Source organism: Gopherus evgoodei, chromosome 11, assembly GCF_007399415.2.
Source record: "Gopherus evgoodei ecotype Sinaloan lineage chromosome 11, rGopEvg1_v1.p, whole genome shotgun sequence".
Classification (NCBI taxonomy): domain Eukaryota; kingdom Metazoa; phylum Chordata; order Testudines; family Testudinidae; genus Gopherus; species Gopherus evgoodei.
The window spans coordinates 35,137,575-35,152,212 of record NC_044332.1 but is presented as its reverse complement, the minus strand read 5'-3'; the positions used below and the strand labels follow the sequence as shown (position 1 = coordinate 35,152,212).

Below are 14,638 nucleotides of genomic sequence, written 5' to 3'. Positions count from 1 at the left end.
CCTGGTCAAACACAAATTAATCTGATAGGGGTGTGACCTTTAAAAGAAGCATTATAAAAGAAAACTGAGCACTCACAGTTACATGATAAATAGTAATGAAGTTAAATATTAAGTGTACTCAGCACTACGCAAGTCACAAGATAGCCCACTAAATGTATCCATTCACTATATTTGTCACCTCTGTTTACTTGGTATACCACATGTACTGGCACAAAAGAAAACATACTTCATGTTTTAGTACCACAAAATGTTTCACTGTAAGTGAAATGGAAATTAAAAGACAGTTACCCTGAAATAATTCAGTTCATGCCTTATATATGGTAGACAGTACAAGAAATGGTATTTTTGAGTCTCCAGCTGACATCCATAACCTTGCTAAAAAGTGACAATTGTGATTAACAGCACTGGACCCATGCAAAAGACTGGAATCCAATTTCCATTTTAAAGCTGTTCAGTATTCAAAATGAACATTGAAGAGTTTTAAAATCTTTTATTAAGAACACATTCAATTACCGCTCTTCCATTTTCATCCATAATTAATGACATTGTATTACATCTATATTTTTCATGTTCACTTATTAGCATAAGTGAAAAACATGGAACAAAAATGTGTTTTGTTGTACTTATCTGATTCACTCTGGATCAAGATTACACACAATTTTAACTACTATTAAAGGCAATTAAAACAAATACTTGTTTACCTGTCTTCTGGAGAGGAACTCCTCCGGTGAGAGCCGTGGCTCTCTTTTCTTTCATAACTGGAACCATGCTTTAAAACAAAGTATTAAATTATTTTAGATCACAGTACATTTTATATAATAGTATATTTACTAAGCATATTTATCTTCTTACATGAAGGGTTATTTTATGTCCTTCTCCCACTCTGAAATTTTACACCTGCTGTCATGCCACTCCCTATATTTTTAAGAGTCTCCTACTATACCCATTGTTTAACAAAGCTCTCCCTTTTTTTCTCCTCCAAATTCTTCATCATATACTTTTTCCATAATGTCCTCCTATCTCTCTCCTAAATTTCTATGGAGTTGCCTCATTTATCATCTGTGTCCAAGTTACATTGTACCCCTTGTTTTACATTTTCTAAATTATACATTTATCATTTAAACCATTCTATAAATGTACTTTTCAAAGGTTAAAATGGCAATCACTTTATAAATCTGTCAAGTAACAAAGATTTAACTGTAAAGTTAATACTCCTGTTCACAAAATGAACCAGAGCTGCGCACAGTGATTCAGAATTATCAGAAGTACACTTACAATAGATCTACAAAAGAAGTTATAAATAGGTTCCTACAGCTTACCAAGCTCTTTCACAATTAATTTGACTATGCTTAGGAAGCATCTCTGTTGAGTTCTACCCTTTCATTGTAACATTTAACTCCTCCCTCTGAAAAATATTATTCTTGATTCACCAGAACCACAAACCGATACCATCTGGCAACCCTCCCCCCACCCCAAACCTATGAAGTAGAGTAACCCATCACTTTGATCCAGAAACACCATATCAAGAGCTGTTTACAACATTCCTGGGCTGGAATTCTGTCACCAGTACTCATAGAATATATATTGACCCTCACTCCATCTATAAGGCTGGCAGTGTGCCCACTAACAAGCTGATATACTAGTTTCTATATCACCTTGGAGCCAGTCAAATATAAGTTTAGAAAGCTAGCCAGTTGAATACAAGTGGCATCTGCTTAATAATGGGTCCTCTTGATGGACAGCAATACCAAATGATGTTTGAATATTTAACAAAGGAAATTATATTTTTATTACTTGGAGCAGGGTCTATTTGTGCTAGATGCTGTACAGAGTACAACCAGATCCTGATTCTGATTGAGGCTTCTAGGAGAAATAGTAATACCTGCACAAATGAAGACTGAAATAGTCTCCCATCCAGGGTCCAACTGGGCTGACTCATACTGGCTCAGTGAGCCAATACTTTGTGTTTTTAAGCTGCCATCATGTGTTCCAGAATCTCAACTTATTTTAAAAAGGCACATTTCTAGACCTTAGGGTTGAAATATGCCCCCCTCCCTCCTTCATTCTATAGAAAAATCTGCAACAGTGCAAAATGGGCCAGTTGCACCTGTGCAGCACATCTACAATGGGGTTTGCAGTGAAGAAAAAAAAAAACAGCATAGACAAGTCCTTAACATGATCAATGCAATGTCTACGTGAGTTTGCAGGGACTCTGAAACAGCTCTGAGATACATGAACTGCCACAAGCATCTCAATGGGAGTTAACTCCAAAAATGTTTAAACATTAAAAATGTTAACTATTTTACTGCCGATCAAATCAGGTAAGACAGCAGAGGGAGGATCATATCATGAACATCTACAGTTTACTGTGAGTGCCTTTTCCCTTTCTAATCTAATTTATGGAGTTGAGCCCTTTGGGGAGCCAAGCTCAGCAGAATATCCATGATCACATTTTGAACAGCTGCATGATTTACTGTGAGTGGTGTCTGACTGTTGCATCTCAAGCAGAAAGAGCATGGAAGAGACTATTCAGCTTTCCCCAACACTCCATATATAATACCTGCTCCCAGCCCTAAAACCCTGTCCTTCCAGACCAGTGTTCAAACAAATTAACAGAGCTGCATAAAGATGTTTGCATTATTGATGCTTGTGCTATGCTTGTTCTGAAGATAAATGCAGGATTTTAGTCTCCTGCAGGCTAATGATTAAGCACCTTTCATTAATAAATGAGAAAAAATACTCCTTGATATAATATCTAAGCATAACATTAATTTCACTGTAGTCATGACTATGTGATGACCAGAAGACAAAACTTTAAAGTGAGCACTTCTATACTATAAATTAATTTCTAAAAATTACATCCACTAATTACTTACTTAACAATATCTCATGCAAGAAACTCCAAAATACGGAAAGTAATAAAAAATTCCATTATTTCTGCAAATATTTAGCTTTTAAAATACATTAGCTGGATCTCAACTGTATTGGTAATATTTCTCTACTTTCAGAGGGGTAACCATGTTAGTTTGGATCTGTAAAAGCAGCAAAAAGTCCTGTGGGGCACCTTATAGACTAACAGACGTTTTGGAGAATGAGCTTTCGTGGGTGAATACCCACTTCGTCCGCTTTTACATTTCTCTACTTTGTTATCTGAAGGGAAGTTTTTATATACATTGTGTGTGAATGAAATTACATAAAAAATATTTAACTTCATAGAGGTAGCATCATGAGGCCAATACTCTAAAAGAAAGTCTATATTTTTAAACAGAAGTTTTGCTTGCTGCTACATTCCTAACAGTACTGCACCTGTCCCTTCTGAAACATACAATGTTCAGATTCTGAAAGAGCAGGACCCTTCACTGTAAGAAGTAAGTCTCTCAGAATTGTAGGAATCCAAATACCATACTTGTAATCTTGACTGAATAACAGTAAAATGAACAACGAATATCATAATCCAGAGAAATATGCAATTTCCCCTCCCCACCATTCTCATAACCCTCCATTATGCCTCAACTCACTCATGCTTTCTACTGAACTGTTTCCATCTTTTACTCACTTCTCTTCACATTTCATTCCCTTTTCACATTGCTGCCATGAGCACTTGGGACATCTGTTGCTAAGAATATCTGTACATCAACCAGCTGCAGTTTGCTGGTTTAGGTAATACTGTAACATTTTTTGTTCTTAATTATGATGCATGTATTCTCTCCCCCATATATTATGTAACTCCAGTTACAGATAAGGGCATTTGTGTTCATATCTGAAGTGGACATAGGCCCCTACATGCTAAACTCACACAAAAATCCCCAAAGAATGTTGTACTTCTCCCGAAAAATTAAACTTCACAATACTTACATTTATTTGTGCCACTCTACTCTTCATTTTTTCTTGTAGCTCACTTAAAGTTCAGAACTTGCAGAAATAACAATAATGTACTCAACTCAAACGTGGGGTCTCTTATGAAAAAATGTTTCACCTACAAAAGATAAGCAACACATTCTAGAATTGATGAAACAATAGATTTATTTTTAAAGGTAAAACAATCACTGGAGAAATAAATTGTGATCTTTACAAAACTTAAGATCAATCAATTTTAGGAATCATCTCACCAAAACATTAACTTGAATATTTCTTATTGCTTCACATAACTACAGTTACATTATATTTATGTTTTAATTTGCTAAAAACAGAAAATCAAGGATAACAGAAACATTATTCTATCAGAACATAAAAACAAGTCTGTCTGAATTCAGTATTTTCTGATGGCCTGAAACTGAATTCAGGTGTGAACCTGTGTAAGACAAGATTCTAGTTAAAATTTAAAATAAAATTTTAGAATAATCAAGATGATCATAAAGATCTCAAATCCACTTCCAAACAAAGGCAGTATTAATTTCCATTCTCTGAACTGGATATCACACAGACAAAATTAAGACAGCTTTGTTTGCCCAAGCCTGCTGCCGGCTGCAATCTTGTCATCCTACTGATTATACTTTTCAGTAAGACATTTCCTCAAACTCTCATCAGGGGAAAGAAGGTTTAACCTCTTAACATAAAATCCACATTGGCAGTATTTTAACAGCATTTCAATTGCAAGATAACATTTGGCCGGCGACAAAGAAAATACAGCATCACCACTTTTTTATAAACCTGGGGTGAAAACTGGATGTTAGAGCCAGATGAAAATCATTCTCTCTTATTGCCTTTTGTCTTTTCTAATTTCCTGATTTAAAGATCTTTCCCTTCTATATAAAGTTTATAGGACTAGTAACTGAAAAAAAAATCAGTAAACAAACAAACAAACAAAGGAAAAGGAGTACCATCCATAACTTACCAAACACAATATACTGAATTCAGTCGGGTTAAGTATATTTTTAAGTTCTGAGTAATATTTTTATCTTATTTAAGAGAATTTTGTCAGGCATTATTCTAGATTCCCTGATTTTAGAAATGCAAGCACAAATAGCTGTATTGCAAATGCAGATAGTCAAGTTCTGAAATTTGGCTGTTATGGGAGACAGCAATGATTGTGGGGAAAAAAGAAGTTTAGCAAATACACTTGTCTTTGAAATTAGGTATTCCACCCCTCCAGCACTCTTGAAAAGGAAGTGCATCCTAAACAAAATAAAGGACTCTTGCTGGTGGCCACTCACACACTTTTCCCTAAAATACTTACTTAGCTTTAGGAAAAACAAAGAAATACACATATATACACATCCGAATTGTACTTTATTTATTGCTAGCTAGTAAGTCTTTTGTGAAAAGTGATATTAACATAAAAGTATCTGGAGCCTGAAGCCCCACGGCCAGAGCCTGCCAGTCTACCATCCCAGGTCTGAATCCTGAAGCCTGAGCCCCACTGTCTCGGGAAGGCAGGGAACTCATGGGGTGCCTGGTCCTCCAGCATTGTGCCCCTGAGGTGAGCAGGGCCCAACCACTGCTGGCGGCCCCAGCAACTAACACCAAGGCAGGGCATTCAGGAGCAAAAGGAAGGGTGAGGGGCTGCTACTCTTACTCCTTCCCCCCAGCCCAGGAGGCTGTGGCTGCAATAAGAGTCCCTGGTGGTCACATTCAATAGGGACAAATGCAAAGCACTCCACATAGAAAGGAATAATCAATTGCACACATACAAAATGGAGAATGACTGCCTAGGAAAAAGTACTGTGGAAAGGGATCTGGGGACACAGTGGACAAGGAGCTAACTATGAGTCAACAGTAACACTGTTGCAAAAAATCCGATCATCATTCTGGAATTATTAGCAGGAGTGTTGTAAGCAATACACGAGATGTAATTCTTCTGCTCTACTTCATGCTGATTACGCCTCAACTGGAGCAACATGTCCAGTCCTGGGCACCACACTTCAGGAAAGATGTGGACAAATTGGAGAAAATCCACAGAAGAGCAACAAAAATGATTAAAGATCTAGAAAACATGATTTATGGGGGAAGACTGAAAAAACTGGGTTTGTTTAGTCTGGAAAAGAGAAGACTGAGAGGGGACATAATGGTTTTCAAGTACATAAAAAGTTATTACATGGAGAGGAAGAAAAATTGTTGTTCTTAACCGCTGAGGATAGGACAAGAAGCAATGGGCTTAAATTGCAGCAAGGGAGGTTTAGGTTGGATATTAGGAAAAACTTAACTGTCAGGGTGGTTAAGCACTGGAATAAACTGCCTACAGTGGTTGTGGAATCTCCATCATTGTGGATTTTTAAGAGCAGGTTAGATAAACACCTGCTAGGAATGGTCTAGATCAATATTTCTCAAATACAGCCACTAGGGGCTTCTCTTGCAGCCACAGCCTGTTGAGGAGTGATTGGGGGGCAAAGCAACTGCCCCTCCCTGTTCCTTCTGGATGTCCCACCTTGGTGTTGGTTGCTGGGGCTGCAGGCAGGGGTTGGGCTCTGCCCCCATCCCCCACCCCCTCCCAGAGACACCTGGGGCACAACCTTGGAGGAGCAGGCAGTCTTTGAGTTCCCTACCTTCCCAGGGTTTGTAGGGCTTAGGCTTCAGCCTTGAAATGGCAGGCTCCAGCCACGGGGCTTCAGGATTTGGCCCTGTCCCCTGGCCGCAAGGCTCCATCTCCTGGCTGCAAGGCTCCAGGCTATGGTCCTTCCTGAAGCCCCATCCCTCAGGCTCCCCGCTGCCTCATCCACTCCTCATCGCCAATGGCCCCTGCTGCCTATGCATCCACCTCCCTATCCAGGGCTTAATTTGTCCCCAACTTGCCAGAGCTGAGTAAGTCTACTGTGAAAAGTGTTACTATCCCTCTTCACTGCAGAGACTTGTTAACTAGCTGGGAGGCTGTGAAAAGTGATACTAACAAACATACAAAAATCACTTTTCACAGCAGCAGACTTACTAGCTAGCAGTAAATAAATTACAAGGATTTTGATATGTATATATAATTAACTTTAGGAGAAATAAGTAAGTATTTTAGGAAAAATTGTCAGAGTGGCCACCAGCAAAAGTTGGTGCCCGCACTTTGTGGCCACCAAAATATTTGTCATGAGAACACCCTAGATGATACTTAGTCCTGCTATAGGTGCAGGAGGCTGGACTAGATGACCTCATGAGGTCACTTCCTGTCCTATAGTTCTATGATTTGAAAAACACTGCCCTAAGTGGGCTGAATTATAGATGCTGGAACCCAGTATTTCCCCAAATTGAGGCTTTTTTTTAAAAGTAATCTTAGCCGCATATAAAGTGCACTTAAGAAGAGTTAGATATTTATAACAAAAATTATGACCCAATAGAACAAAAAAGTCATTTGATAAAACAGTTGTGCATTACCATATAAAAAGGTCCAAATCATGTGCTAAACCACATTCTGGCCCTGTTTTTTGGCACGGATTAAAAAATTAACTGTTCTTTTGCAGCCTGTTAAGGAGACCTACACCGATTCCTGCAACACATAATCTTTCACTATTTTTAAACCTTTCTGATTAAACATAAGAATGGCTCTACTGGATCAGACCAAAGTCCATCCAGCCCAGTATCCTGTCTTCCAACAGTGGCCAATGCCAGATTGCCCAGAGGGAATGAACAGAATAGGTAATCATCAAGTAATCCATCCCCTGTCGCCCATTCCCAGCTTCTCTGGCAAACAGAAGCTAGGGATACCATCCCTGCCCATCCTGGCTAATGACCATTAATGGACCTATGCTCTATGAATTTATCTAGTTCTTTTTTGAATCCTGTTATACTCTTGCCCTTCACAACATCCTCTGGCAAGGAGTTCCGCAGGTTGACTATGCATTGGGTGAAAAAATACTTCCTTTTGTTTTAAACCTGCAGCCTATTAATTTCATTTGGTGACCCCAAGCCCTTATGTTATGAGTAAATAAAACTTCCTTATTTACTTTCTCCACAAAAGTTATGATTTTATAAACCTCTATCATATCCTCCCCCTTTAGCCCCAGTCTCATTAATCTCTCCTCATACAGAAGCTGTTCCATACCCCTAATCATTTTCGTTGCAGTTTTCTCAACCTTTTCCAAGTCCAATACATCTTTCTTTAGATGGGGAAACCACATCTACACACAGTATTCAAGATGTGGGTGTATCATGGATTTCTACAACAGCAATATATTTTATGTCTTATTATCTACCTCTCTTTTAATGATTCCCAACATTCTGTTTGCTTTTTTGACTACTACTGCACACTGAGTGGATGTTTTCAGAGAACTATCCATAATGATTCCAAGATCTCTTTCATGAGGAGCAACAAATTTAGACCTCATCATTTTATATGTATAGTTGGGATGTTTTCAAATGTGCATCACTCTGCATTTCATCTGCCATTTTGTTGCCGAGTCACCCAGTTTTGAGAGATCCTTCTGCAGCTCTTCGCAGTCGCCTGGGACTTAACTATCTTGAGTAGTTTTGTAATACCATCTCCAAATTTTGCCACCTCACTGTCTACCCCTTTTCCCAGATCATTTATGAATATATTAAATAAGACTGGGCCCAGAACAGATCCCTGGTGGAAACACTATTTACCCCTCTCCATTCTTAAAACTGACCATTACTACCTTTTCTTTCTTATCTTTTAACCAGTTACTAATCCATGAGACAACTCTTATCCCATCATTGCTTACTTTGCTGAAGCAGCTTAAAACTTCCAAGTGAAGACTGACACAGTGATTTGTGAAACCTGAAAACAACCTGCAAGCTCCAAGGCCTCTATTGTTCCTGCAGTTTTACCGGTCTTTTTAGGCTATGTCTATACTACTAGCACCACAGCAGCATAGCTACATAGGGACCGAAGGGCTTTTCCTTCGAGATCATTAATGCACCTGAAAGGTGGCAGCCAGTTCGATGGAAAAAAATATTTCTCTCCCCGTAGCCGTGCCTACACCGTGGGTGAGGTCGAGGTAACTACGGTGCTCAGGGCACGACACCGTTCACAGCCCCGGGCGCGGTAGTTCGGCCGCTGCGATTTCGAAGTGTAGACCAGGCTTTTTAGTGCCCGAGAGGCGCCAGTCCCCACCTCTGACACTCCCGGGCCGCGAGTAGCGGTGAAACGGCGAGAAGCCAATTCCGCAGTGCTGCAGCGCGGATCTAAAGACAGACTCGTGAGGGGCCGACCTAGCAGCCAGTGCATTAACCTGGGCGGGCCACTGCGATAGCAGCGCCCTTTCAGGAAAAGGGGCTCAACAGGCGCCGAGTCTGTGCGGATACCGGGCAGATGGGGGGAAGGGATGGGCGGCTAGAGTCCGCCCCGACCAAGGCAGCCCCTTGTCAGAGCCCGCGCCATCCCCTGCCCTCAGCGTGCTCCACATGCAAGGTGACGGAGGCCCAGGCAGGCCACAGCCGCCTCCATGGGAGTGGAAGGGAAGACAGTCAGGTTCTCCCGCGGTCGGAACTTACCTCAGTCTTCCAAACGCCGCCATCTTACCGGAAGTATCTTTACTTCCGGTTGAGACGCGAGGGGCGGGGTTTTCCTGCCGGAAGTGGAGTAACACCTTGTTGATGTTAATACTTTTAACAGTATTCATTTGGTGTTTAACCGAGTTCATAACAGCGAGAAAGAAATGCAGAAAATAACCCAACCCTCACCGACCCCCAGAGCAGGAGGGTGCTACGTCAGCAACATGGCGTCCGCGGAGCCTCAAACGGCCGAAACGACAGCTCCCAGCGTCTAGTGCGAGCTGGGCGGAGGCGATGTTGCGCGCGGGCGCTTTCCCGAGGTGGCGTTCGGCAGGCCCAGGGACGCGCTTGTGGCTCTAGGCTCCCTGTGGTGCCCCCATCACGCGAGGTTTATCGCCGCCCCGGGTAATACCCCCGCCGAGAGAAGCGCTGTTCCCGGCCCCGGGCTCAGGAGTCCGCTGCTCTCGAAGGCTGATAGGTTTGAAGCTTCTCAAAGGCTGCAGGCCACGGGCCGACCCGAGGGGGTCACTGGCTCACATCAGGGAGGGGGAGTTTAAAAGCTGACCCCGTTTTTGGATTAAAATCACCCGCCCCTTAAAAGCAGAAAGTAGGAATCTTAAGAATCGAAGGAAGACACGTCCTAGGTAAATCTACCCCGGGGTAGCTGTGGCCCGGGATGTTTAGGGGCACTTGCATGTTGAACTTTGGATGAAGGGTTGCTGAAAGTCTGGCTTTTCGTGAAAAACTAACTTCAACCTTAACTATGGAGCAGCTACTGCTATGTCACAGCAAAGCATGTTGATGAGTCAGACTGTGCCAGCATTAGTCAGGTCACAGAATGCAAAAGTGGTGACTATATAGTCACACAGTATGGTAAGAAAAGCAGCTGCCCCTCTAACATCCCCCCAAAAGAAACCAATTCCGCTGACAATTTCCATACTGCTTCCCAGGCCAGGGAGCAGAGGGGAATCAGAAAAGATATTAAGGTAATTTAAAAATTTCCCTTCTATTTTTTTAAAGTTTAGTTTTATTTTATTGGTTCATCATAAATCACTGATAATCCTTTTGAGGTGGATGGCCTTCCTGGGGAAAATTGATGTTTAGAGCTTGTCTACCTGGAATTTGATTAGAATAGCTATTGCTCATACATTACCCACATATCTATACCAGAATAGCCCTACTAGCTTGCCACGTGGATACTTTAGTCCAGAATCAAAGTAACTGATTATTCAGGAATAATTAGTGTGCTTCCAAAGTGGAGGAATTATTCTAGAATAAAAACATTTTTATTGTGTAATAGCATCGACATAGCAAGCTATTGCAGAATAGCTTGTTCACAATAGCTTCTCTGATCACAATAGCCATGCAGTTTTGTAAGGCTGGAGATAAGCTGTGGGGGAATTACAAACAGCTGATTTTCTTTGTACATAGAGCAACTTGAAAATAAATGATTTAACATAAAAACATAAATGGACTTGTTGCTGCCTCCAGGCATTACAGCTAGACTTTGTTTCCTGTGATATGTCATCTGATGTAGTCACCTTAGAAATACAGTATTTTAACATATTAATAATTACATATAAAATAACTAAGTATGGTCAAATATTTTCAGTACATGAGCCTCTAAGCTCATGTACACCTCTTGGGTGTAGGTGTGTCCGTGTGAGCTGCTTGCTCTGGGTGTTCATTTTAGGTAGCTCCTCTGTGCCCCAGGATCATGGTGCCAGGTTACCTTGTTTATGCCTGAGGGGGCACTTGGGTGGTGAGTGTCCCAACCCAGCCCCTGTGAGGGAGGATGGGAGGCAGCAGCAGCAGCAGTTTGAAAAGGTCTGTGCAGCAGCTGGCTCTGTTGGAGGCAGGCCAGGATTTAGGATCCATTGATGGACATGGATTCACAATCCATGGTTCCCAGAAGGTCTGTAGGGAAAGAGGCCCGTGGAAAAGCCAACGGCCCTATGAAACAGGCTTAGCAGCATAGGTTGAATTCCAGGGCAGAGAGACAGGTTAGGTTTAGCATGTTGAACTAGAAAGACTGCCTCTCATTGAGACTGATGGCTCTGGTAGGCCAGAATCTCAGCTCCAAGAAACATCTGTTTTTGGAAGAACTGGAGACTTAAGCAGAAGAATAACATGGAAAAGAGGGATTTAGGCTGACCTCATCTTCCTTAGGTGCTGTTGTCTTCTGTGAGTATGCAGAGTAGGACACATATATCCAGTGCTATGTGCTATCCCTGCAGAGAGGGTGCATTACCATGCACTGTTTCACTGCAGGGAGGGTGTTGCAGCAAATGCAGCACATCTATGTTACAGTGAAAGCTTATGGATCACGGCCAAGCTGCACAGCCTGTGGTCTTGCTGAGTTCAGAATCCCATTGTAACAAGTGATGCTATAAGGGGTAAATAATGACAAGGACAAGGAAGTTATGGCCAGCAATCAGGATTGGTTAGTAAACTAACTCTTCAAACAAAATGCATTTTAAGATAACCAAATGCTTCTATTTCCAGTTCTGCCAGAAATGGCTTTGTGCAGACTCACAGATCTTCAGTTATCACATCTGTAAGATATGGAGAGTAATATTTGCCTGTCTGCTAAGGTAGGGCCATGAGGCTTTGTTCAGTAAGAAAGGTTATGAAGTGCCCAGAATTATTAACAAGTGAGAGAGATGGGACTAACAGACATGATCGCTACTGCTAGACCAATGCCTCTTTCCCTAGGCTAGAGGGTATTTGGATGGGATTTTAAAAATTGCACCACAGAGTAACTACCCTAGGGTGGCCATGATAGCAGCTGAAAATAGGACCTCTGTAACAGGGTCTCCCAAAACCCATCTGTCTTGCCCCCTGCCTCAGTTTCCCCACTGATGTAAGTCATGAGGCCTACTCCCTAGCCAGCTGCATCAGCAAAGTTCCCACCAGCATCAGCATTTCATTTCTTTTTCTTAGGGATAGATTTATTGCACAAACATTGTTCATCATTAATCAAAACAGATAAACATTTCCTGCCAGCTGGCCCTGCCTAAGGCCTCTGCTTCAGAGGGCTGTAATTACCACTGCTACCTACAGAGCAGTATTCTTAACCAGGACTTTTAGCCATCTGCTATGACTGGGGCCCTACCAAATTCACATCCATGCAAAAAACGTCATGGACTATGAAATCTGCCCACCCACCCATGATATCTGGTCTTTTGTATACTTTTACCCTAGACCATACAGATTTCACAGAGGGAGGCCACTGTTTCTCAGACTGGGGGTCCCAACCCAAAAGGTGGTTGTGGGGGGCTCACAAGGTTACTTCTATTTTGTTGTCAGAGCTGGGCTGCTGAGAGTGGTGGACGCTGGCAGGCCACCCAGCTCTGAAGGTAGTGCTGCAGCCAGCAGCAGTGCAGAAGTAAAGGTGGCAATACCATACCATGCCACCCTTATTTCTGAATTGCTGCTGGCAGTGGCACTGCCTTCAGAGCTGGGCTCCCAGTCAGCAGTTGCAGAGTTTCCTGCAGCTGGGGGAGGTCTGACCCACTCCCAGGAGTGGCCCTTACAGGGAAGAGGAAATCCCATCCCTCACCAGCCCAGCCAGGACCATCAGCTAGAGCCCAGCGTATGGTAGGAGCCTTTGGCCAGGGCATCCCCAGCCCTGACCCTCAGCTACAGGCCCAGCATCCTGGCACTTGGTAGTTAAAGGGGCCTTGGGCTGGCTGGGGTGGGCGTGGGCGCCCAGCTCTGAAGGCAGCTCAGCCACCAGCAGCAGTGCAGAAGTAAGGGTGGTAATACCACAACCCCCCTACAATAGCCTTGTAACCCCCTGTATAGCCTTCTTTTAGGTAGGGACTCCCCTGGTTATAACACTGAAATTTCAGATTTAAGTATCTGAAACTGTGAAATTTACAAATTTTTAAAATCCTGTGACCATGAAATTGACTGAATTTGGTAGGGCCCTAGAGCTGACACATTCTTCCATATCCATCCCCTAACCCAGCACCTCCTGCCCCATTCTCTCTCTGCCTTCAAATTGCCTTTATATCCCAGCAGGCTTGACTTTGAGTCAATCTTCTATCATGTGACCTCAGGACTTATTCTCTTCATCTGGGAAGTTAGGCTAAGCCCGGAACAGGATGCTGCTTAAAGGCCTTCTTACCCTGCCCTAAGAGATGCGCACTGCCCCATTAATTCAGTAAAGGCCCTCTAACTTATCTCTAACTTAACAGATAAGGTTAATAGAGTTAATCTCTAACTTAACAGATAAGGCAAATTATGTCATCTTGTTTAGTAATATTTGTGGTACAGAGAGTCATTATCTGGGGTGGAGGATTGTGAGAAGGTGTTATTAAAATATTGGTGGCCTAAAAGGAGGTTGTGGCTTTGAAAAGTTTGGGAACCACTACCCTAGCCAGGCTGCCTCTTCACTATTTAAATCACTCCTGAATTTGGTCCCAAGTTTTCTATGGGAATGTCACCTGCTTAACTGGGTGGAATCTGTCCCAAAGCCTAGAATTCCATGGGCTTTAAAACAATCTATTGAAGGTGTTCAGATGAAAACAATACATTACCTGGGAGAAGCCCCACAAGGACCTGCAAAAATGCTGAGAATTTTGTCTAATTTTCTCTCAAATTAAATCTGCAGTTAGACTGTGTGGGAAAGGGTAGCATACATTTCTTTTGCTTAAATTAGGTCACTAGTTAAGCATGAATACAGCTGAGCAAATTTTCAGGACTTACGGTGATTATCATAATGCTTAACTTAACACAGAACGCATTGAACTATAAATTCCTATTGAACATTAGGAGCTTTGTTAGGAGACCTGATGACTATTTAACAGGTCTTTTTTCAAAGCTTACCAGTGGTGTAAATTGGCATAATGCAGGGGTGGGCAAACCATGGCCCAGGGGCCACATCTGGCCCTTCAGATGTTTTAATCCGGCCCTCAAACTCCCTCTGGGGAGCGGGGGCCCGTGCTTGCCCAGCTCCATGCCGTGGCTCTGCGTGTTACCCCTCCAGCTCCTATGGGTAGGGGCAGCCAGGGGGTTTTGCACGCTGCCCGTACCCCAAGCGCTACCCCTGCAGCTTCCATTGGCCAGGAACCACGGCCAATGGGAGCTGCAGAGGCGGTGCCCGCAGACAGAGAAGAATGTGGAGGCCCCTGGCTTCCCCACGCGTAGGAGCCAAAGGGGGGACATGTTGCTGCTTCCAGGAGCTGCTTGAGGTAAGCACTTCCTGGAGCCTGTACTCCTGACCCCCACCTGTGCCCCAACCCCCTGCCCTAGCCCTGAT

At 42.7% G+C, this 14,638-nt stretch overlaps 1 protein-coding gene and 1 long non-coding RNA gene across 3 annotated transcripts in view; one reads left to right on the top strand and one right to left on the bottom strand.

Moving 5' to 3' along the window:
• The window catches only part of CWC22 (CWC22 spliceosome associated protein homolog), a 47,153-nt gene extending 37,691 nt beyond the window's left edge, over positions 1–9,462 (bottom strand). Inside the window, exons 1-3 of one of the 2 annotated variants that reach the window (XM_030579778.1) lie at positions 9,373–9,462; positions 3,856–3,976; positions 702–769 (exon numbers count right to left, since the gene is read on the bottom strand). In XM_030579778.1, coding sequence (XP_030435638.1) covers positions 702–769; positions 3,856–3,882 — 95 coding nt within the window. In that variant the 5' untranslated portion in view covers positions 3,883–3,976; positions 9,373–9,462. Of the gene's footprint in view, positions 1–701; positions 770–3,855; positions 3,977–8,798; positions 9,288–9,372 lie in introns of those variants that run through there. The other variant, XM_030579779.1, reaches the window with a different exon arrangement.
• An 831-nt stretch (positions 9,463–10,293) lies between these two features.
• LOC115659532 overlaps positions 10,294–14,638 on the top strand; it is a 125,713-nt gene continuing 121,368 nt past the window's right edge. The window contains exon 1 of the long non-coding RNA XR_004002577.1: positions 10,294–10,358. This is a non-coding gene — a long non-coding RNA (uncharacterized LOC115659532). The remainder of the gene's footprint in view (positions 10,359–14,638) is intronic.